Source organism: Protopterus annectens, chromosome 8.part0 (genome assembly GCF_019279795.1).
Source record: "Protopterus annectens isolate FY-2018-M chromosome 8.part0, PAN1.0, whole genome shotgun sequence".
NCBI classification, from domain to species: domain Eukaryota; kingdom Metazoa; phylum Chordata; order Ceratodontiformes; family Protopteridae; genus Protopterus; species Protopterus annectens.
This window is the reverse complement of record NC_056741.1, coordinates 276074539-276099205: the sequence shown is the minus strand read 5'-3', so window position 1 is coordinate 276099205 and position 24667 is coordinate 276074539. Positions and strand designations below refer to the sequence as shown.

At 42.5% G+C, this 24667-nt stretch overlaps 1 protein-coding gene across 1 annotated transcript in view; it reads left to right on the top strand.

The window, feature by feature from the left end:
• Positions 1 to 24667, top strand: part of LAMTOR2 (late endosomal/lysosomal adaptor, MAPK and MTOR activator 2) — a 253821-nt gene that overhangs the window by 46923 nt on the left and 182231 nt on the right. Inside the window, exon 3 of the mRNA XM_044079768.1 lies at positions 23320 to 23409. Within this exon, the coding sequence (XP_043935703.1) occupies positions 23320 to 23409 (90 nt within the window). The remainder of the gene's footprint in view (positions 1 to 23319; positions 23410 to 24667) is intronic.

Here is a 24667-nt window from a genome sequence, read left to right as displayed (position 1 = left end):
TAGGTCCAAAGCTGCCAACGACACTTCTGCTAAGCTAGTCGCCAGTTTGCCAGTACTCAGTGAGGCACTTCACAGCCCCTGATGCCCGCTACTTCAGACTCTCAGGCCTCTACTGAGACCCATTCGGAGTCTGGTATGCCATGAGATGCTTCTTCGACTGTGGAACCTGTAGATGTCTCTACCTTGGATGGGTCCGGAGCCGCTGTGCAGGTGCCGGCTTCTGAGGGTGTATTCAGGCCTACTGACTTGCATATTAAACCAATGCCATCTTCTTCTTCAAGGCCTAAAACTCTATCCATGCCTAAGGATGCAACAACTGAGTGAAAAGTGCCTGATTACAAGAAGGTGGAACATTGAGGGTGCATGTCAGATGCAGTAGGTATGCTGTGATGAAACTGACAAGAATTCACTTCATTGAACATATCCTTGCTCTGACCTCCAGTGGGTTATTTGTATTTAAAACGTAAAGGATTAAAAACTACTATGAGAATGTAAGGCTAGGCTTCTTAAGATTTTCAAAGATCACTAGCCTAGTAAGTACCTACAAACCTGTTTGTAGGTTCATTGGAGATTACTAGGCTAGTTGCTGAAGTGGCCTTACAAGCCTAACCAATGTAACCCAATTGCATTCAGTATATGGCCCTTAGGGGCAAGAGGATGGCATGGGTTTGTGCCAATCCCTTTAGTATCTTACAGACTGCCCATAAGGGACATAGACACTACCCCAGGTGTGAATTTGCGATTTCCCCATCCATTGATCCAAACTGCATTTGAAGAGGGCCAGGGAAGGGCTGTGTTTTACTTGAATAGGTAGCCTGTTTCAAAGAAGGCAATCTCTGAGACACACATCTCTCTCTCTCTCTCTCTCCAGCATGTTTTGTTTGAATCCCTTACTAAGTTTAGATCCTTAGATTGGGTGATCCTCATGGTGTTTGACTTGTGGATGTATAGCAGCTCCATTAGGAGCTGTATCACCTGTATCCGTCAAGTCTATACCCACCATCCCATTGTTGGAAAACAATACCCACCATCCCATTGTTGGAAAACAATACCCACCATCCCATTGTTGGAAAACAATACCCACCATCCCATTGTTGGAAAACAATACCTACCATCCATTGTTCGAAAACAATACCCACCATCCCATTGTTCGAAAACACTCTGAAAGACTTCCTAGCTAAAATCTCTTCTAACCAGGATAAATATCCCTGAATGTGAACAAACACCTCTTCATTCCTTATACCTCCTTATTCTCCCTTCTTCACTTCCTTACTGCTATCTTAATCCTCTTCTCTGACTTTCTGTCCAAATGTACCGTAAGCCTGTTTTTTCCCCTCACTTCATATTGCAATTCCTATTTGTATTACACTAACTTGTCTTTAATTTCTTTGCAAACTGTCTAAAATTTCTCTAAATATTAAATGATTGTCATATACCTTGTATCTATTCTTAACCAATATTTTTATATTCTGTCTAATTTGTTATAATTATTTAAACTGCAGATGTTTTTGTTTTTTATTTTTGAAGATTGTAAAATGATTGTGCTTAAAATGTTTTGTAATAATTTGGAGCTTTTCTCCCCAGGCCTTTGCTGAAAATGGGCTTCTACTCAGTCAAACTTTTCCCAGTAATCAAATGTCAATTAAATAAATACATTTGTGAGTGTGTTGTAGGTCAGGCATTGGGCACCCTTATTTGTCCGTAGCAGACAGAGTAAAAGGATAGTTCATTTAGTCTGTCTGCAAAGGACATGTTTACACCTGTATTTTCTTTGTGAGGAACCTCTGAGGTTGCTCCAACTGCTGTAACAGCCTAGTCAAGTTCATAGGAGGTTACTAGACTATTGGCCCTGAGGCTCATATAAGCCTAGCCATGAGTTTAGCCCATGTTTAGACAAGACAACACCCAATGCCCCTGTCTAGCAGGGGTATATTTTCTGTTTTCCATCCAATTATCCAGGTTGAGCTCAAAAAGGGGTAAAGAGGTACACTGCTTGATCTGGAGAGGGAGTCTATTCTATAGATGGGGGAGTCTCTGGGACACAAATCTATCCCACCAGCAAGCCCTGTTGATGTCACAGACCAGGTTGAGGCCGCATGTGTGAGCTACTCGAGTGGAGCTTGACTTGTGAATATGCAGCAGTCCCATCAAGGTGGTGTCCAAGATCGCCTTGTATGCCAGACAGAGGTCACCTCTGAGGAGTCTGTATGAAACTGAGTAGAGGGTTAGTGCTTTTTAGCCTATCTGTGTATGGTATATGTTTGAGGCCCTGGATTCCCCTGGTGAAGAACCTCTGTGGTCCCTTCAGCTGCTGCATGTGCTTTGCGAGGTACATGCCGAAAAGGGTGTTGTACTCAATAATGGGCCTTATAAGGGAAGAATACAGGGATGTTATGACCTCCTTGTCCCTGGATAAGATACCCTTACTTATGAGGTGGACCATGTAGAAGGCTTTCCATACAACGGAGGCAGCATGGTAGTCAAAAGTCAGGTTACTATCAACCTGGGTGCCCAAATCCCTCACGACTGATTGCGTGCTTAGGACGTTGTCGTTAATGTGATAACTTGTGAGGACGTCACTCTAGGAGATGATGATCCTTTTTTTGGAATTCAGCTCGAGGCCATGTTTCTGGCACCAGTCATTTTGTCTGAGTGAGACCCTGTTGGAGGATGTCTACATCACTAGGGGAATTGATGACAGCACCCAGCTTGCAGTCATCTGCAAACTTGGTCAGCCATAGCCCACTGGTTTTGGCCTGCACCTGAGAAAAGTATATAGATTCATAGGTGTGTACTAGGCTAATAGCCCTGGAGCCTTTTACAAGCCTAGCCCATAGGATTACCCTGGCATAGTTGCACCCGACCTTAGTTCCCAGTGCCTCTGTCGAGTAGAGCCACTGGAGTGATCCCCAGAGTGAATTTTCTATGTGAATAATATCCCAAATAACAGAGGCCCCAAGACCAAACCCTGGGGTATGCCACTTGTTATGGGTCTACTGCTTGAGGTGGCGTCCCGTATTTTGACTAGGTGGGTTCCATCAGTGAGCCAGTTTGCTACCCATCTGGTAACATACAGATTGATGCCTAGTTGAGAGAGTTTATTGTGACTTGAGTGGGGAATACTGTCAAAGGCTTTGGCCAGGTCAAGGTAGGTGGTGTGCACAGTTTTCCCCTCGTCCATGGCTTTGGTGATGGTCTCAAAGAAGTCAACCAGATTTAGCAGACATGAGCTCCCCTTGACTAAGCCAAACTGTGTGGGATCGAGTGTTTGGAGGTTGCCAATGGCTTTGTTAATGAGTCTCCTGATGATCCTCTCCATGGCCTTGCAGATCAGGCTAGTTAGGCTGATGGGTCTATAATTTCTCAGATCGGTGGACGCTCCACCTTTGTGCAAAGGGATCACAGTGGCTGTCCTCCACTCAGCTGGAATGAAGCCTGTACTCAGGCTTTGTTTGAATAGGGCACCTAATGGTGCTGCAAATTCCTGCCTGAGTTCATGTAAGATGCAACATGGGAAGTTATCAGGTCCCATGGAGGCTGTATTTTTTGCCTTTGAGAGAGCAGTGATGACCTGTTCCCTAGATATAAGTACGTCAGATGGCACATTGTACTCAATTATTGGTCTAATGAGGGCTGAGTGCAATGTGACTACAATTTCCTTGGATCTGGATGCCATAACTTTACTTATAGCTTGTGCCACATAGGACTTCTTCACCACTGTGGACACATGGTTAAAGTTCAGGCTACTGTCTATCTCTGTACCTAGATCTCTCACCTCTGAGTCTGCTTTTGGGGATGTGCTGTTGATGTTGTAATTTGCAAGTGTATTCTACTTCCCAAAAGGTATGATGATGCATTTTTTTTCGCATTTAGTTTTAGGCTTTGGCTCTGGCACCAGTCAGTTTTCTGATCTAGACCCTCTTGAAGGATATCTACATTATTGGGAGATTCAGTGATTGCCTCCAGCTTGCAGTTGTCTGTAAACGTTGTCATCCTTTTGCTGGATCTGAATCCACCCATTTTAACCTGATGTGTCCTGTCTATGAGCCAATTAGCTATCCATCTGGTGATGTAAATATTTATGCCCAATTTGTGAGTTTATTTATAATACCTAAGTGGGGAATTGTGCCAAATGCCTTAGCAAGGTTGAGACAGGCTGTATGTACTGTTTTACCCTTATCCATGGCCTCAGTGACTTTCTCAGAGAAATCCACCAGATTCAGTAAGTTTGACCTGCCCTTAAAGCCAAAGTGAATTGGGTCCAGTGTTTGGAGGCGTCCTATATCATTATTTAATCGGGTCCTTGATTTTTCTTTCCATGACCTTGCATACAAGACTAATAAAACTTTTAGGGCTGTAATTTCCTGGGTCAGTAGATCGGTTCCCCCTGGTTCCCCCTTTATGCAGAGGGATGACTTTTGCTGTTGTACACTGTATTGTGACAAAGCCAGTCCGGAGGCTGTGGTCAGAGATCCTAATGGACTTGTTAATTCCTGATTTAAGCTGTTTAAGAGGCAACCTGGTGTATCGTCAGGCCTCACTGAAGCCATGTTTTTAGTGTTAGCGAGTGCGGTAGCAACCTTTTCTTTGGTTTATAATTGGCGGTGGAGTGTTGGAGAGCATTTCTTGGGGAAGAACTGGGGGTGATGTGGAGATGAAATATGAGCTGAATTTATCAGGCAGAAGATTTGCTATATCTTTTGGCCGAGTATAGGTGATGCCATCTATATTTTAATTCCGCACATTGTTGGGTGTTGCCCTTAAGATTGCAGACATGACTAAAAAGTGCATTATGGTTATCCTTGGCTGTGGAGGCTGTTTCTACCTCAAAGTCTGCTTTCAGAGACTTAACTAGTTTCCTGAATCACTTGTTTAGCCTAATGAGGGACTTTTTGCTGTCTTGTGCACATTTACTCTTACTTCACAAGATTTTCTTTCTTTTGTTGTACAACCTATTAATACCAGGGTGGCTAGTTTTTTTTTCAGTTTGACCTGGGCTTATTTAGGTTTGGTACTGCCATTTCTATGCACCTGTTTATATAGTTATACAGGATTTTTGTGAACGCCTCTGCATAAGTTTGTATTTTCTGGATTTGGGGAAGCTTGGAAACTAGCTATGTTGTCCTTTAATTGGAGGTAATTTACCTTAGAGAAGTATTTACAATGTTCTTCATTCCACATTGCTGCAGTCCTAACTATTGGGTAGTCCGCTGTCCAGTCGGCCCGAATACCAAGGTTGGTGTTCTGATTGGTCTCGCTAGAATATTTTGGTTTTTCTTGCCGTATTTAACCGGATGTCAGAAAAAGTGAATAACTGTATTTCTTGTGGGAAACAGATACCTCATAGGGATTACCATACTTTGTGTATACCTTGTTAGGTTAGACTGTGCCAGGTTAGTGTTTGGGAAGCGTTGTAACTATAAAGGACAAAACAGCAAAGCCTAGAGTGGAAGAACCGACAGTCCCAGGAGGTTTTGCCAGGTGTTTCTTTGGAGTCTCAGGAGAGACTTTACTGTTACAGGATGTTTCCTCTCCGGAGTAGGCCAGGCTGAGGGGGCTTCTCAGGTGGCTATTCTTCCCTCTCTTCCTAAGGTGGTTAGAGCCTCCCTTCTGTTTCCAAGGCTTCTTTGAGGGGCAGGCCAAGTTTTGCTTCAGTGGGGTTTCTCCTAGTGCTTCAGGGTCTTTGCCTAAGAAACATATGCTTAAAATGGCAGAGGATTTGATTACTATGATAAGGGTTCTATGCCTCCTGATAAGAGGCCTAGGGTGGAACCTGAGTTTGAGAGTTTTGAGCAATGCTCGAGGCTTCTGAGTCTTCTGAAGACTTGCAGGAGTACCCTCCTTATTCTGATTCTGATGTGGATGATTCTACTCCTTCAGCTTCTCCTCCTGAGGATTTTTCATTTTCAGAGACTCTGCATTCCATGAGGGAGCATTTTAAATGGGAAGGTCAAGATTTCTCTGATTCCAGGAAAAGGCTTAGGGAATTCTTGTTTTTACCCCAGCATAGGCCTTTAGCTATACCTCCTGTTTTGAATGTGGTGGAAGATGTTTTTGCAGAGGCTTCCCTGAATCCTGATTCTTTGCCTCCTGCCCCAGTTAAACCGGATAGGTATTATAGGGTGCCTGAAGCTCATAAGTATCTTTTTAAGAGTCCTAGGGCAGACCCGAAACTGTCTCTCAGGGACCTAAAGGTGTGAAGGCCTCAGTTGTTAAAAATCCTGTCCCTCCTGATAAAGAGGCAAGGGCTTTGGATAGATGGGGAAAGAAAGTGTATACTTCTTCCACTTTAGCCATGAGTTGAATTGTCAGTTTCACATGTTAAAATATCAGAATTATCTTCTTTCACAGTTGAAATCTAAGGTGGATGCAAGGTATTGAGTGTAAAGAGTTGCAGGATTTAGTTCATGTGTCTGAACAGGTGGGTAAACATTCCTTGCAATGTGGTTTTGATGCTGTGCAGGCCTCCTCCAGGGTGGCTGCCACTGGTTCTGTTCTTCGTAGGCACGCCTGGTTGAGAGATCAGAATTTAGCTGAGCATGTTAAGACACGGATTTTGGATGCTCCTTTGCAGTCTGATGTGTTGTTTGGTTCGCCTGTAGAAGCAGTTTTGAAGAAAATGGAGGACAAGGCTAAGTCTATGCAAACTGTTAAAGATTTTTGCAGGTGCAGCCTCCGAAGTTTAGTAGAAATTGGCCTGCTAAGGGATGGACTTATCCTGCTTATGATTCCCAGTCTAGGGGTAGGTCAGAGCTCAGGGTTCTTTTAGGCCTAGGACAGGGAGTTCCCTGCTCAGACTTCTGGTGAGGGCAGGGGTCAGTCCTTCGTAAGCAGACCCAATGACCTGCTTTTTCAGCTGCCAGTTCATTCTCGCCTGGCAGCACCCTTGGGAGGAAGACTGTCTCTTTTCAAAGAAAATTGGGATTTAATTACCCAAGACAGATGGGTTCTGGATATCATTCACCATGGTTACAGGTTTTATTTCCATACCTTGCCTCCTTTCAAAGGCATGCCAGACATTCCTCCTCTACAAAGACAAGAGGCTCACAAGCAAATTTCTCTGTTACCCCAAATAGATTCAGCCGGTTCCTGTGCCAGAAAGGGGCCTAGGATTTTATTCTCGCCTGTTCCTAGTACCAAAAAGGGGAACACGTGGAGACCAATTTTGGATTTATCTATCCTCAACACTTATCTGGACATTCCCAAGTTCAAAATGTTAACAGCTTTTACCTCTGCTGGGCAAAGATCACTGGATGGTAACTTTAGATCTCAAGGAGGCTTACCTTCATGTGCCTATAAGACTAAGTTGCAGAAAGTATCTCTGGAAATTCTCATTATCAGTTCTCTGCATTGCCCTTTGGCTTATCTACTGCGCCCAGAGTATTCACAAAGGTTCTGGCTCCAGTGATAGCTTACTTCAGGCTAAAAGGAATTCAAATCTATCCTTACTTGGACGATTGCCTGATTCTGGCTCAAGAAAAGAAAGACCTTCTACAGCATTTGGAATATGTCATAGCAGTGCTAAGATGCCTAGGGTATTCTGTGAGCGAAATAAAGTCCAGTCTAGTACCCTCTCAAGACATGTGCTTTCTGGGTGTGAGACTGAATACAGCAGCCCAGATGGCCTTTTAACCCGGACAAACAAAAGAATCTTTCCAGTTACTTCCATCAACTATCTCTTCAGTCCGGGCTGACTGCAAGGACAGTCCTTCAAGCCTTAGGGTTCATGGCATCTTGTATTCTGGTGCTTCCCAATGCCAAACTGCATATGAGGAAGCTACAATGGTATCTCAAAATGTATGGACACAGCACTGCCAGGATTTGGACACTGTCATTCAAATAATACCTTGCATTCAAAAGGAATTTTTGTGGTGGGCTCAGGAATGTCACCTAAACAAGGGACTCTCTGTGACCCGGCCAGAGTCAGATTCTAACGACAGATGCCTCGGACATTGCTTGGGAGCTCATCTAAATGAAAAGTGGATACAAGACAAGTGGCCTGCCAGACTACAGCATCTACATATCAACATGAAGGAGATGTTAGCAGTCCAGTTTGCATTAATGGCTTTCAAGGAGTTACTTCTTCCAGGGCAGGTGTTGATTCTAACAGACAACACGACTGTCATGTGGTACATCAACAAACAAGGGGAACACATTCTTACCCATTGTGCAGGCAAGCAATGATTTTATGGGAGACCAGCTTGCAACTAACTCTTCAGGCAAGGTTTCTGCCTGGAGCACAGAACTCCTTAGCAGATGTGTTAAGCAGACAAATCATGGATCCCCACGAGTGGAAACTGGATCTTCATGTATTTCAAAAGTTGACAGTGTCCTGGGGAACTCCAGACATGGATCTGTTCGCTTCTCCACTAAACCACCAGCTGCCAAAGTTTTGCACAAAGAGGTTTCATCACACAGCTTGGAAAGTGGATGCTCTTTCTTTCAGTTGGAAAAATCTTCATGTGTATGCGTTTCCACCTCTGCCTCTTCTTCCAAAGGTGCTTCTAAAGGTCAGACAAGACAAGCCAAGGATGATTTTAATAGCTCCAGATTGGCCTCGCAGCACTGGTACCCATTACTGAGGAGTCTGGTAAAGAAGCCTCCATGGCCTTTACCCTTGATTCCACACCTGTTGTCTCAGAGGCGGTCACCTGCTCAATGTCAAGCTTCACTCTCTTCATCTAACAGCCTGGCATATTCTGTTTTGAAAGACAGCAGGTCTCAACTTCCTCAACAAGTTTTAAATGTGATTATGGAAGCCAGGAGACCTAGTACAAGGAAAGTAGAAAAATGGAAGAGATTTTTATTTTGGAGTGCAGCAAACAATTTGGAGATTTGAGCCAAATCTGAGTGTGGCTCTTCAATATCTTACTGAGTTATTGGACAAAGGTTTGTCTTTCTCTTCCATTAAGATTCATGCTGCAGCAATTTCAGCTCACTATGATTGTGACCCACCATTGTTTTCGCATCCTTTGTTCAAGCAATTTCTTAGAGGGGCAAAGAATATAAGACCCCGAGCTCCTACTCCTGCTTGGGATCTCAATTTTGTGTTGGAGAAACTTACTCTACAACCTTTGCTACTGCTGACTTGAAATACTTGTCATGGAAGACGGCTTTTTTGTTGGCCATTACTTCTGCAAGAAGGGTTTCTGAGTTACAGGCCCTTATGGCAGTGGAGCCTTTTTTGATTTTTCATAAGGATAGGGTATCTTTACTAATCCTTCCTTTATGCCTAAGGTGGTTTCTAGTGTGGCTTTAAACCAAACTATTCATTTGCCTACTTTTTATGCAGATCCCCAAAATAAAGGGGAAAAGATTTTGCACACTTTAGATGTACACAGGCAATTGCGTTATTATTTGAGCAGGACTAAGGATTTTAGGCAGTCTCAGCAGTTGTTTGTTTCTTTTGCTTTGAGTTCTCAGGGCAAGCCTGTGTCAAAACAAACTATTTCTAGATGGATTGGGTGTTGCATTACATTTTGTTATTCCCATCATGGCAAGGAGATTCCAGCTGGGATTAGGCCTCATTCCACTAGGGCTACTGCCACTTCAACAGCATTTCTGAGGGGTGGCAACTAAGGATATTTTGGAGGCAGCTACTTGGAGTTCAGTGCATACTTTCTCTAAGCATTATCACCTTCCTCTCTACTCTAAGTCTAGGGCTGGTTTTGCCACAGCTATTTTGCAAGGCATGTTGTCAGTTCCTGCTTCCTTATGATTTGCCAGCCTCCCTTACCTCTGCTTTGGGATTCTACCCAATAGTTAGGACTGCAGCAATGTGGAATGAAGAACATAGTACAGTTTTGTACCTACCATAAATGTAGATGTTCGAGGATCCACATTGCTGCACCCTCCTTCCCCTCTGTGTTTGGGGGTGGTTGTGTAGGTGAGGTTATATTCTGCTAATTTTGTATTTTTTGTACATATATTTTGGTGCAGGTTTGTTGGGAGTTTTTGGTTTTTGGCCTTATCTTTTTAGGGTCTTCTGACATCTGGGGCAAGAAAAGACTGAGTATATGACGTCGGTCATGCGCATTAGTACCCTTTGGTATTCGGGCCGACTGGACAGCGGACTACCCAATAGTTAGGACTGCAGCAATGTGGATCCTCGAACATCTACATTTATGGTAGGTACAAAACTGTACTTTTTTTGGTATTGGCTAGGTGGACTAATTTTACCTTTATTTCAAGGGAGACCACTTTGTGATCTGATCTTAGTGAGAACATCGTACTGGGAGGTAGGTATGGGTGCAGGCCTCTGCCATATTTGTGAGTACCAGATCTAGGATGTTTGTTCCATTAGTGGAAGTACAGACTAGCTGCTCCAGGGCATTTGAATTTACAAAGTCAAGAAATCTTTGAGCCTGCATGTTGATGGTAGTGTATGTCTCCCAATTAATGGAGAGATAGTTTAAGTCACTCATGAGAATTGCATTGGGCTCGATGGTGAGTGATTGTTGTAATTTCAGGTATGATTAATGGGTTTCCTGGTTCATGGTGGGGGCCTGTAGCTAGCAAGAATATGGTGATGGATTTTTCCATGGTTAGTTAGACGTGAAGTAGCTCAAGCATGTCATATTGTTTGCCCATCCTTGAGGTGTGCTTATCTTTATATGTAGATAGATGCACCCTCCGCCTTTTGCTCCTTTCATGTTCAGTGGGTGGTCAGGCCATGTGCTGCCAGAGTGCGTTCCATGGCTTTGAACCATGTTTCAATAAATACACAGTTGTCCGCATACTCCAGGCTGAGTTTCTAGGGAGTGCAGTTTCTAGTTGAGACTCCTAGTTTTGAGCAGTAACAGCTTTAGCTTGTCCTGAGCAGTAACAGCTTTAGCTTGTCCTGAGTATTTTTTGTTATTTTGTAAGGTTTGTCTGTTTTGCAATTCCTAAAAAAGGCACTTTTTGGGTGGATAATGTTTTGGCCAATATCCGAAAGCCTAGAGGTGACAGGTGAAGACCATCCTGGCAAAGCAGCATGGCCTGTCAACAATGTCCTCCCAGGCTGACAAATTTTGGACCCCTTTGGAATGGCACCAGTAGCTAAAGCCAATTGTTAGTCAATCTTTTTCTTCTGCTATTGTAGCATCATCCTTGGAGACAGTAGAATGCTGCTCAGTGCTTGGCTCATACCTGCCTGTGGCACGTATTATGAGAGCTCAATCTTGTCTTTCTTCATATAGTCCAAGGAGATATGTCTCGGGTCATTTAAACCCACATGGACTTTGAATAATGATGTCACTTACCCAAAAGTACCCTGAGTGCTTGCCTGATCTGGTGGATCTTGGCTCCTGGCAGGCAGCTAATTGTATCCTTCTTATCCAGTGTGGTAAAAGGCACATCAGTGTGTCTCACAAAGTTGTCGCTATGATCAGAACATTGGATTGTGGAATGTTTTGCCTTATGGGCTTGGTAGTTGAGACACAATGAGATGTGGCTTTATGCATTGTGATGGGAATTGTTTTGTCTTGTTTGTCATGCAGAGTTTCTGAGGAATGCACCTGATAGGCCTTTGAGGTTTGGGTAAGTTAACATGTGAACACCTCTGCATATGTGGGTCTGTGTGTGATCCTCTGTGGGCAGCGGTGAGTGATGTGGGTAATTCGCTAACAACCTGTTTGTTGTTTTTTGTGTCTGTGGATGTGAGCGTCTAGCCTCCTGTGTCAGCTGGATCTCTCACATACTGTACTGGTCTATTCAACAGTTAAGTGGTTGTCAGTGTATATAAGGCAGTTGTTGCATTGCCTCACGATGCCCGTGTCCACTAAATTGGATGCTGAGATGATAGAACAGTGCCGATCCATGGGTGCTGGTCCTAATATGTACTTGCAAAGGATAAAGAGATAGGAGTGGAGGATGTTTGTAACCTGTTGAGGGAAGGGTGCTTTCTTGGTGTAATCTGCAGCTAGCCTAACCAGTGATGCGGCCCAGTACCAAAACCAGATGCTGTCTGAGCAGTGATGGTCCTGAGTGCTATAATAAATAAGGTAGACCTAAATAGTCATAATTAAATGTGTAAATGCTGTTCACTGTGCAAATTATTTGCCCCATGCCCACTGGATTGATTTAAAGCTGTGAGATGTTTTTTATAGGGAAATTTCAACCTCTGATGATTTACATATATACAAGATACCAAATGTGAGGCTTGTATACGATCAAAAAAAAGCAAGTTGTACACTGACTATGCCCTAAAGTCAATCAAGTAAGCACACAATGAGCTTTCCTTCAGCAGTTCCCAGCTCAGATAGGTGAAATCAGCCCTCTGCTGCCACAAGAGTGCAGTTTTTGATCCTGTTAATGTAACATGACTGATGGGTGGCCACGGTGGTGCAGCTGTTAGCGTTGCTGCCTCACAGCAAGAGGTTCTCTGGTTCGATTCTCGGCTGGGGTGCCTTCTGTGCGGAGTCTGCATGTCCTCCCTGTGGTCGCATGGGTTTTCTCTGGGTGCTCCGGTTTTCTCCCACATCCCAAAGACATGCAGTAGGTGGATTGGACACTCTAAATTGGCCCTAGGTGTGTGTGTGTGCCTTCTGTGGAAGGCTAGGCGCCGGGCTGGCAACTCAACTCCGTAAAACTCCACTGCCAATCATGAGCGGACAGATGATCCGCTGTGGTGACCCCTAACCGGGAAAAAGCTGAAAGAAGAAGAATGTAACATGACTGATCAAAGAACCACAAACATATACCTTATATTAACTAAAAAACACTAGGTAAAATGTATTTTAGTGCAGAACAGCAGCCCTTCTAGCAGTTTGAAAGTGCAACTTTCAAGAAGTGTAAAAAAAAAAAAAAAGCACAGTAAACTTCACAATATAATGAAAATAAGTAATGTTTCTAAATGTTTGTGCCTGTACAGGGCACTGACATGGCGAACAACTCCATTCCTATCGAGCATTGTATAACCAATGTAAAAGTGTCCTGGAAGTGCTGTACAGTAGGTTGCATACCTGAAATCCATTACTCTCCCTCTCTGGGATCTTTTTTCATCATATTCTCTGTTCTACCCAAGACGTCTCACCTTCCTCCTCTTTCTCATCCAACCCACTTTCTTTTCACTCTACCTTAAATTCTTTCATTTTTTTCTACCTACTTACCCTCCCTCTCACTTTCTATATCTGACTGCATATACTATATATTGAATATTTACTGTGTGTGCTGCATTTTAAATACTGACGGTTTACTTTTTGTTATGTCTTTTTTAGTTGCATGTTTAGTTATGGTGTTGATAGCTAGCCTTTAAGGCATTCTTAACTATTCATCGTTGTGAATGAATCCACTGCTTTCTATTGTATTCTCCTAGGCTGAGCCTGAAAAGAGTCCTTTGGAATCAATGTTCTACCCTGGTTAATAACTAAAAGTCTTCACCTTATATCCTAACACAAGTCATATCTGCAAATAGTACTGGCTATGTTCAAAGCCTATGTTTTATTGTCAAGATGTAACAAATTTGTATGAACTTATGTGTACTAGATTTTGTTTACTTTATTGATTGTTGTAATGTGTGCATGAAAATTTACTGATGTTCATTGTGTTTCACTGCTGCAGTCAGTACACTTGGGTTATCCTGCCGTCAGGCGGTCCAGAGTTCCAAAGTCTTGGTCTGGCGTCGGTTGCTGTCGCTTCTTCCCTGACATCAGTGTGCCAGGGGTATATAAGATGCAGCCGACGCCATTTTCTTCAGTCTTTCTTGCCGTGCAGTGCCCGAAGCAAAAGCAGTTCGCAAGTGCCGGTCGGCCGACTCCGGTTCTGAAATTCGAATTCAAAATCTCAGAAGTCTTCAGTAAAGCTAAGTACCCCGTTGGGGAAACTTTTTCTTGCCTCAGACTGATGTCAGTAAAAGTTAATAATTGTATTTCTTGTGGGAAGCAAATACCTCATAAGGATTTTCATTCTTACTGTATTCCATGCCTAGGCCCAGACCACGACGTCACTAGTTGTTGGTTTTGTGCTAGATTTAACAAGCGCAGTATTAAATGTCGGTTTGACTTTGCTCGCCATTACTTTGGCCGAAGGTTCAATTATACCATACCATTTGAACAACCGACGACTGGAATACACAAAAAATACAAAGACAAGGATAAGGACAGGCATCCGAGGTCCAAAACTGATGATGAAGCCTCTTCTAGGCCAGTCGCCGGTTCTCAGTGAGGCACTTTCGCAGCCCCTGACATCCGCTACCTCAGAGCCACAGGTCGCCTCTGACTCCCACGTGGAGATGTCTAGGCCTCTGGAAACTCAAGGTATTGGGCCTACGGAAACTACCCTCTCCAGATGGGTCTGGAGCCGCTGAGCAGGCACCGGCTTCTGAAGGTGTTTTCAGACCTTCACATCTTACCATCAAAACAACAACCAAGTCTAAAACTCCATTAAAGACAAAGAAGCAAGTACAGCATTCACCTGGACAGGCCTCCATGCCTAAAAAACAGATGCTCAAAATGGCCGAAGACCTAATTACTCTGATCAGGGGTTCCCATCTCCCTCCTGATAAAAGGCATAGGCAGGATACAGACTATGATTCATCTGACCAGGTTTCCATTTCTTCTGATTCCTCTTCAGACCAGGGATACTCTTTACCCCCCCATGAGGACTCTGATGCTGAAGAATCAATCCCTTCAGCCTCTCTTCCTGAGGATTACTCTTTTGAGGAAACTTTACATACCATGAGGGAGCATTTCCATTGGGAGGGCCAGGATTATTCAGAATCCAAGAAAAGGCTCAGAGACTTTCTTTTATTGCCTCAACACAGGCCCCTTGCTATTCCGCCAGTGTTAGATATTGTGGATGATGTGTTCTCTGAAACAAGTTTAAATCCTGATTCTTTGCCCCCTGCTCCAGTCAAGCCAGACGGGTACTACAGAGTCCCTGACTCTCACAAGTTTCTTTATAAAAACCCTGTTGCTGACCCAAACTATTTCCCAGGGTCCCAAAGGGGTAAAGGCTTCCACGGCTAAAAATCCAGTTCCCTCTGACAGGGATTCTAGAGCATTAGACAGATGGGGGAAGAAAGTTTACACTTCTGCAGCCTTAGCAGTAAGGGCTTTAAATTGCCAGTTTCACATACTTAAATACCAACAATATTTAATGTCTCTGTTAAAACAGAAAATGCTTACAAGCTCAGAACATCCTGACTATAAGGAAATGCAGGATTTATTGCATGTGGTTTTGATTCATCAGAGGCTTCTTGTAGAGCAGCAGTTACAGGATCTGTGATTTAAAGGCATGCTTGATTAAAAGAACAAGGTTTACCTGATCATGTTAAGGCAAAATTATTGGATGCTCCTTTACAGCAGGATATTTTATTTGGTGTTAAGGCAGAAGAGGTATTAAAGAAAATGGAGGATAAGGCAAAATCTATGCAAACAGTGAAGGATTTCTTACAGGTACAGCCACCTCGATTTAGCAGAAATTGTCCTTCAAAAAATTGGTCCTTTCCAGTGTTACGACAGATCACAAAGGGGCAGTACAGACGCCCAAGAGGCAGATCTCCGCCCCAAGGCTCTTACAGACCATGACAGTGGGGTGCTTCAACCCCAAAAGGAGGGGAAGACCAGTCACAACCTTGTAGGAAACAGTCCCAATGACTTCCCCCTTCAAATGCCAAGCACTTGCCTTTTGGCAGCTCCCTTAGGGGGAAAACTAGCACTTTTTTCTCAAAATTGGCATATAATCACCCAAGACAAATGGGTTCTGAATATTGTGTCTCAAGGTTACAGGTTCCATTTTCACACTTACCAAGGCCAAAAGGAATGCCAGACCTACCACAAAATCAATGGGCAGAGGCACAAAAACAAATTACAGCCCTCATGGACATGAGAGCTATTCAAAAAGTGCCACAACAGGAACAAGGACAAGGATTTTACTCTAGACTTTTCCTGGTCCCCAGAAAGGACAAAGCCTGGAGACCTATACTGGATCTTTCTACTCTAAATACTTACCTGGATGTTCCGAAATTCAAAATGTTAACACTATAACAGCTTCTTCCCATGCTGGGAAGAAGGCTTGACTTGTTACCTTGGACCTCAGAGGCATACCTGCATGTCCCTATCAGACAAAATTGCAGAAGATACCTCAGATTCATTGCTGGTTCAATGCATTACCAATTCTCTACATTGCCCTTTGGCTTATCTACTGCGCCCAGGGTCTTCACAAAATGCCTGGCACCAGTAATTGCATTTTGCAGACAAAAAGGAATTCAAATATATCCCTACTTGGAGACTGCCTTATTCAAGCAGAGAGCAAGGACATTCTTCTAAAGCATCTGGCGTTTGTAAAAAGATTGCTAATTTGCCTAGGGTACACAGTAAACGAAAAGAAGTCAAAACTAGTGCCCTCACAAGAGGGTAATATTCCTGGGTGCCAGCTTAAATACAACAGCCCAGATGGCTTATCTCATGCCAGACAAGCAAGGACAACTGACTCGGTACTTTCAATTGATGGCAACAAAAACCCAACTCCCTGCAAGAAAAATTCTGCAGGCCTTGGGGTTCATGGCATCCTGCATACTACTAATACCATATGCCAGACTACATATGAGGAAATTACAATGGTACCTAAAAAGTGTTTGGACTCGACACTGTCACAGTTTGGAAACAGTAATACCACTTATTCCCTGCCTACAACAGGAGTTTCGATGGTGGGCACAGGCATGTCACCACAACAAGGGACAGCCTTTCACTCTACCCACAGCCAGGTAGACACTAACAACAGATGCTTTGGATTACGCCTGGGGAGCACACATGGCAGGAAAATGTATTCAGGGCAAGTGGGCTGCAGACCAAATGCATCTTCACATCAATCAAAAAGAGATGCTAGCTGTACAAAATGCCCTAACAACTTTCAAGGACCTTCTGCATCCAGGACAACTATTACTAAAGACAGACAACACCACAGTTATGTGGTACATAAACAAGCAAGGGGGCACTCATTCATTCTTATTCCCTCTGCAGACAAGCCATGACCTTGTGGAACACATCTCTAACCTAGCAAGTTCATCTGCAAGCACAGTTCCTGCCAGGAAAGAAAAATACTCTGGCAGACGACTTAAGCAGAAACATCCTGGATCCTCACAAGTGGAAATTAAATCCACAAGTATTCAGCATGATAACGCAAAAATGGGGGTGCCCAGACATAGATCTTTTTGCCTCCCCAATGAATTGCCAACTACAGAAATTCTGCACAAGGACTTACCACAGACAAGCATGGAAAGTGGATGCTCTCTCGTTCAGCTGGAAAAGCCTAAAAGTTTATGCCTTCCCACCACTGCCTCTCCTTTCAAAGGTACTCCTAAAAGCCAGACAAGAAAAGCCACAAATGATCCTGATTGGCACACCAGCACTGGTACCCAATCTTAAAGAACTTGGCTCAAGGCCCACCATGGATTTTATCTCAAGTTCCTCATCTTCTGACTCAACAAAACAACAATCAGATCCTGCACAGCCAGCTCAAAACTTTAAACCTGGCTGCATGGCAGATTCCCTAGTCAAGTAGACAACACCTCTCTCAAAAGCTGTTATGGATGTCATTTTGGAGGCCAGGAGGCCTAGCACCAGGAAATCCTATTCAGAAAAGTGGAAGAGATTCTGTGCCTGGAGCCAGGCCCAAAGCTTTGACCCTCTTATTCCAAATATTCCTCAGATATTACAATACTTAACTGAGATGCTGGACAAAGGCCTATCCTTTTCATCCATTAAGATCCACGCCTCTGCCATCTCAGCTCATTGCAACACAGATCCTCCTATTTTCTCTCCTCCATTGCTAAAATAGTACCTCAGAGGGGCTAAAAACATAAGACCGCCCCGGAGAGCACCAACTTGGGACCTCAATTTTGTCTTGGAAAAACTAACTTTACCTCCTTTTGAGCCAGCCAGTTGAGCAGAATTAAAATGCGTCATGGAAAACTGCTCTGATTGTGGCAATAATTTCAGCACGAAGAGTCTCAGAGTTACAGGCACTAATGGCAGTGGAGACTTTCATCATTTTTCATCAAGACAGGGTTTCTTTAAGAACCAACCCTTCATTTATGCCTAAGGTGGTATCCAGTGTGGCTCTTAACCAAACTATTCACTTGCCAACTTTTTATCCAAGTCCCCAGAATAAAGGGGAGAGACTTCTGCATTCATTGGACATACACAGGCAGTTACGTTTCTACTTGGACAAAACAAAAGCTTTCAGGAAAACTGAGCAATTGTTTGTAGCATATGCTGCTGGATCACAGGGAAAGGCTATTTCAAAGCAGACCATTTCAAAGTGGATAGGACACTGTATCCGTTTCTGCTACACACAGCATGGGAAAACTGTTCCTAGCAACATTAGGCCACATTCCACCAGGGCAACAGCCACTTCAACTGCCTACCTTAGAGGAGTACCTACCAAAGATATCTTGGAAGCTGCAACTTGGAGTTCAGTGCGCACCTTTACCAAACATCATCACTTGCCTCTTTATTCTAAATCCAGAGCTGGCTTTGCCACTGCAGTGCTGCAGGGCCTCATAGCCACCCCAAATCCTCTATAGAACCAGCCACCCAACCTCAGCTTTGGGATTCAACCCAAGTGTAATGACTGCAGCAGTGAAACACGATGAACATAGTACAGTTTTGTACCTACCATAAATGTTAATGTTCGAGTGTATTCACTGCTGCAGTCCAGGTTACCCTCCCTCCATCCCCTCTTTCTTAGCTGGGACTTATCTATACCTTTCTACCCTATACTACCTATGTGGTGTATTTGCTGGTACCTGAAGGTTTTGGTTTTATTTTTTATGTATGTTTGTTTTTATTAGCAATATGTATTGCCTACCTATTTGGGGGCACCTGACAACTGGGGCAAGAAAAACTGAAGGAAATGGCGTCGGCTGCATTTTGTATACCCCTGGCGCACTGACGTCAGGGAAGAAGCGACAGCAACCGACGCTGGACCAAGACTTTTTAACTCTGGTCGACTGCGGGACCGCCTGACAGCAGGATAACCCAAGTGTAATGACTGCAGCAGTGAATACACTCTAACATCTACATTTATGGTAGGTACAAAACTGTACTTTACTCATGGAACTTTTCTCCCCGGGCCTCCGCTGAAAAAGGACCTGTGTCCAGTCAGACTTTCTCGGTAAACAAATGTTAAATAAGTAAAAGTATTCCGTCTTTGTCTTTATCTATTTGTTTTAATTTTTTAACTAATCTGTCTCACGTTGATGGAATGAAACGATGAGCCATTGCACTGGTTCTTAGTTCCAAGGCTTACAAGAATGTGCTTTTTTTCTTTTTGGGCTCTCCTTGGTTGCATTAAAGTGCTGTAACACATTGTTGGGGTTATTGGCAGAAAAAGAAGGTGGACTTTTCAATGTATAGTCTAGTACTGAAATTCTCTGCTGCTTTGGTGGGTGTACCTGACCACCATGTATATGAGAGTGGGACTGTTTTGGAGGGTAGATCTCCATGCTGCTGTTATCCTACCAGTGACCTTTAATTTGACCTCTTTCCCTTAGTAGAATGAGTGCTCTAGCCAGAGTGATGGCTGCCCATCGTGTGGTAGCTGGTGGAAATGTTGCTGCTGCTCCTGTTCCTACTAGAGTGAAGCTTTTTGTGTTTTATAGTGCAGAGTCTATGCTGGCACCACTGTTTGGGGTACATAAACTTTCTGCCTTCCCTTCTCATGCTGTCCAGTGATTTCCTGAAACTCCCCAGAAAATTCATTACCTCCTCTGCCTCTCGGGTACCTGATCTGCTGTGTTGAGGTAACCCCTGGCTTTATCTGAAACTCTGGTTCTTACTGGCATTCATGTCCTGAGTCTGCAATGGCAGGGAGACTGTGATTTTGCTTTAAACAGACCTGTAAAGGGACTGACTGATTGTTCTGGTTTTTATAGAGCAATCTGGACTGTTTTGGGGGAGCTTGTCAAGATGATTATAGTATTTTTTTACCAGTAAAAAATAAATAAATAAATAAAAAAAACGAAAAGCTAGTAGTCTTAAAACTTCCTTGATGAGCTCAGTCACAATAATTTCCAAAAAAATTCCGAAACCTAGGTAGTGTTCCAAAGCAATAAGCCTTTATTTGTCAGACGAGTGATCCTCCGTAACAAAAAAAAAAAAAAAAAAAAACAGAAATATTTACAGTGTTAAAAATATCAGCTTTTATACACTTAGAAGCAGGTGTGGAAAATTATATGTATTTAAGTTTAAACAAGCCTATTCCAGGCAAACAATATAAATAGGGCCATAAAAGTGCATTTAAGAACAGCAAATACCCACCCCCACACACTACTACTGATTTAGATCAAAGTAAATCCTAGCTGAGGAAAACTCTAAATCCTAGCTGAGGAAAACAGTACGTATCTATTTAATTAGGTATTACGAAAACCTAATATACGTCTAAAAAGGCGGACTTTTAACTAAAATCGCTTTTGGCTAACTAATGCAGTAAAGCTTTCATCAGGTCTGTGACAAGAACTAAAATATCAATAGGTAGAGAAGTAAAAAGAGCCAACTAGATAGCTACAAGAAAAAACACATGGTTATCTAAACATAAACATTAATTAGAACTCTATATAAATATAGATCTGTATCTGTGTAATAATATCTACTAAACATTCATCCATATGTATTAGTGTGCTTAAAACGTAAATTATTTAGAGCTCAGAAAAAGTCATTGCTTTGCAATTGAGAGAAAAAATGCCTGTCATGACCATTTTCATATTTATAGCCCCCAAAAATGTTTATACAATCAAAACCAGTAGAGAAAACACCCACAAAATACAGAAAACAGTGGATGAAGTAAACTAGTAAGGTATAAAAGTGTGCAGGTGTGTGCATGAATGTCCCCAACTATGGTAAATGGGGAATTATACCAAAGCTTTATGGTAATGGTGGCATGAAAAAATGTATGTTTTGAATCTACCATTTAAAACTCTGGTGTGATGCAAGAGTGTACTAAATCTAATCAAATCAGAATTGAGGTTAAAGTAACTAAACTATATTATTTATACAGGTTGAAACTAGACAGATTCTGTTTTTTTTTTTTTTTTTTAAAACTTGTCCTTCCTTGTTCAAGAGAACTGATAAGCTGCAAAGTAGAACAATCTGTAGTGGAAGCATAATTAGTTGTATGAAATTTGTTTTCGTCCTCGACTGACTGCAGAACGTCACAAACTGGTTATTCATTTATTTGCAAATCTTTACCTTCCATCTCTGTAAAATGTGGAACACTTACTAACAACTTCAACTAGAAAGCTCACAGGATGGTTAGAATATGTTACTTATAAAAAGTTAGTTTGAATTAATATGATTCATTATTATATACCATGGATATTAGTTATATGATCTTAAAACTGAACGTGAGACTATTTGGAATGTGGAACAGTGAAGAATGTGGATGTTTTAAGCCTCAAAATGAAGAGTGCTCCCCAAACCCAGTTTGTTTGTTTGTGTCTTTACTTTTCGGTTAGCTGTTTACTAGCCACATAAACTCGGTCCGCTAATGATTGGTAGTTGATTTTCAGCTGCCTATAACCTTCTGGCAGGTACACCCATTCACATGTTTCCACGCAGAAGACACTCTAGCTGAGAATCGAACCGGACAGCGTCTTACTGTGAGGCGACAATGCTACCGCAGCACCACCACCGCGGATCCCCCAAACCCAGTAATGAAGTTAAAAGAATAACTGTAATCTCTTGATTATTTTTTTTAAAGTGAAATGTGTATCTGGGCAGAACTGTATTTTATGGTGTAAGGTTTGGCCCTCTGCTGCAGTGCCTTTTGCATTTTGAGAAGAGCCTGCATGTCCTGTTAGTTTCTGCACGAGTTTCCACCTGGTGCTACATTCTTTCCCCACATACTGAAAACATGTCGATTTTGATGAACCTCCTAACTGTCTGTTGATGTCAGAGCCTTGTGTGTGCTGTATGATAGACTGGCATATCAGTCTGGAAGTTGGCACAGAGATTCATAGGCAAGTATTTAGCTAGCTTCCCTGGTTGAGCATTTTAAGCTTAGCCAATTTCCCTTTGAAATCCTGTACCTTGCTTTTGTGAGGTAAGCACCTCAACCTGTTGTACCAGTCTCCAACCCCAGAATTAAGTCTGTGATACATGGTTTGATACTTCAACCCTCATTTGTGTACTGTTTGACCTTGAGCTAACCACTTCATCAGAAATTGCTCCTGGGTCACCCCTGAAAAGGGACTGATTGTGCTTACCTGCTTTAACAAATGGGAATTATCATTCTTATTCAGTATTGGGTTTTCTTTGGTAGACTGGTATCCTATTCATGATTAGTTTATTTGCCTTGTGACTGCTGATTGTGGTTTTGAGAAGTATTAAGTGGTTTTTTGGAAGACTAAGTAAATTAGACATGGTATACATGTATGACCATTTAAGCCAATTAATGTGATTCATATAGCTAAATTTAGCTCTTATGACAGAATTTAAGTAATGAATGTTTTAATAGGCTGTGAGTTTAATGATGAGAAAAAAATGAAATGGAATGGGTTGTGTGTATAAAGACCAGAATAGGGTGAAACATTAACCTTAAATTTTAGCTGCTGCTCACATTTTTGCATGAGCTGGAGAGGTGGTGCTGGGAGAGGTTGGAAAAGTGAATTTCTTCATCCCAAATGTGAGTATCTAAGACAGTCCGCTCAGCCAGTTATTACCTGAGCGGATTGCAGATGGTTACCATGTGGAAAATCTGTAAAATAAGAAATCAAGCCTTCCAACTAGTCAGAAGAATTGAACAAAGGTAAAAATTCAAAATAAACCCAGTAGGCATGCGGAGAAGGAGAGTTCTGTTTGCAGATCTGACATGCCAGGTGTCCAAATGGAGTGATTAGAGGGGCTTCAGCAACTGATGTTGGGGGGATTTGAATTGTGGATGGGCAGCTCTTCATGGTGGGTTTAGGTTTTTACACTTTGTGCCCCCCCCCCCCCCCCCCCATGTAGAGGCTGGTAGGGTTCTGGTGATGGGCCTCTCCAGTGAGCACACATATAGAAGCTGATTCCATCTTGATATCATTGTACACCTGACCCCAAAGAAGGGAGGACAAACCGGGGCTAAAACATTAGAACAAAACAATAAACCCTGCAGTATAATAACTTTTAGGTGGTCTGCTATCTGGCTTTGGCCCATAGTAGGAGCTGATTGAGCAATAGAAGGACTTCGGGGCTTGGAATGTGTCAGTGGAAAACCAGAAATGTTGCACCATTTGGTTGTGACTATATGGCTCTTAAGTAGGAAGGCATCGTCAGTATTAACAAGGATGATCTTTTGCATTTTGTGCTAAAACGGCTCCAGTAAATTCCATAAGTTTACTGCTTTTATGTTTATTTTCAGGAAGGCAGAGTTGCAATAACAAGGGTATCGAACCTTCTCCTTTGTATGTATGCAAAAGAGACCGTTGGCTTTGGGATGCTGAAGGCCAAGGTAAGTTTTTGTTTCCTTTTTACGTGGCTGTTTATACTTTATAGTAGGAAGAATCAGTGGTCCTATATGGTACTAGAAGTTGGCATATTTCATTTATTTGCAAATTATGTCCAGTGGAGCAGAATTGTGCCACAATGTAGGTGTGTTTGGTGTATGGCATCTATGTATTTGTTACACAATCCAGGAAAGTTCAAGTCAAGTTAGCTGGATTTTTTTTTTGTCTCTGAAACGATTATCGTTTTGGCAAAGAAATGGAATGAGCTAGATTCTGAAGGACTGCATTCTAGTTGGGGACTGCTTGGTTACATTGCATACTTAAAATATCAATGGCTGATAACTATCTTGCCACCATGAGGAAGACTGCACTATGAAACCTACATAAAAATTTGGACAGCAGAGCATTACAGAAGTGTATTTAGGCTCAGTCTTTAATAAAAACTTAACCTAATAAAAACAGAAATACAGTATGCATTTACAAATGCAAAACCTTAATGCTTACTTGTGACCCTGAATTGGATAGCGTGATGATCTGAGGATGAATGAATGACTGAATGAATAAAAAAATATTTTTTTGTGATCCATAACTCTGATTATGACTTAGTCCTTTGTTCAGTATGACATTACTTGAGCAATTCCGATACAAACATTGTTGCTAGAGGTATTGGTTGCTTGTTTCGTAGATGAGTAATGTATTAGTGGTTGAAATGCTATTATTTTGTGAGCTTACAGCTTTCGATAGAAAGGGAAGACCGACTTTGTCTTTTTTATTGATTGCTGTTTCTCAGAGATGCAGCATGCTTAGAGTGTGTATAATAATGTAGGGGGTATGGAGACTACATGGGAGCTTACCCCTGCAAAAAAAAAACACTTTCCTAGTTACCTCCTGCTTAATTTCCTTGAAACCCTTACGGATGCAAGTCCTTAGACTTCAAGGATTATTAGTTTTGTAGTTTTCCCATGTAGTTTTGATTTGAGGCATGTAGTATCAGAGAAGCACACTGGGTTCGTACATGATACGGTTTTAAACTATCTTGCTAAGAGTCACCACACTGTACTTGGCTATGAATTGAATGCTAAAGTGCATTTTTTTTGGCTACCACACCAGTCACATTACTGTGTAACACAGTGGGCAGTGGTGTTACACTGAAAATAAGCTGCAACTGCGAAGCTGCATTTTGATTACCACATCATTGGAGGGAGTCGCAAGAAGTCGGTAAACGTGTGCAAAGCCAAGCATGTTCACATTTGTCTGGAATGA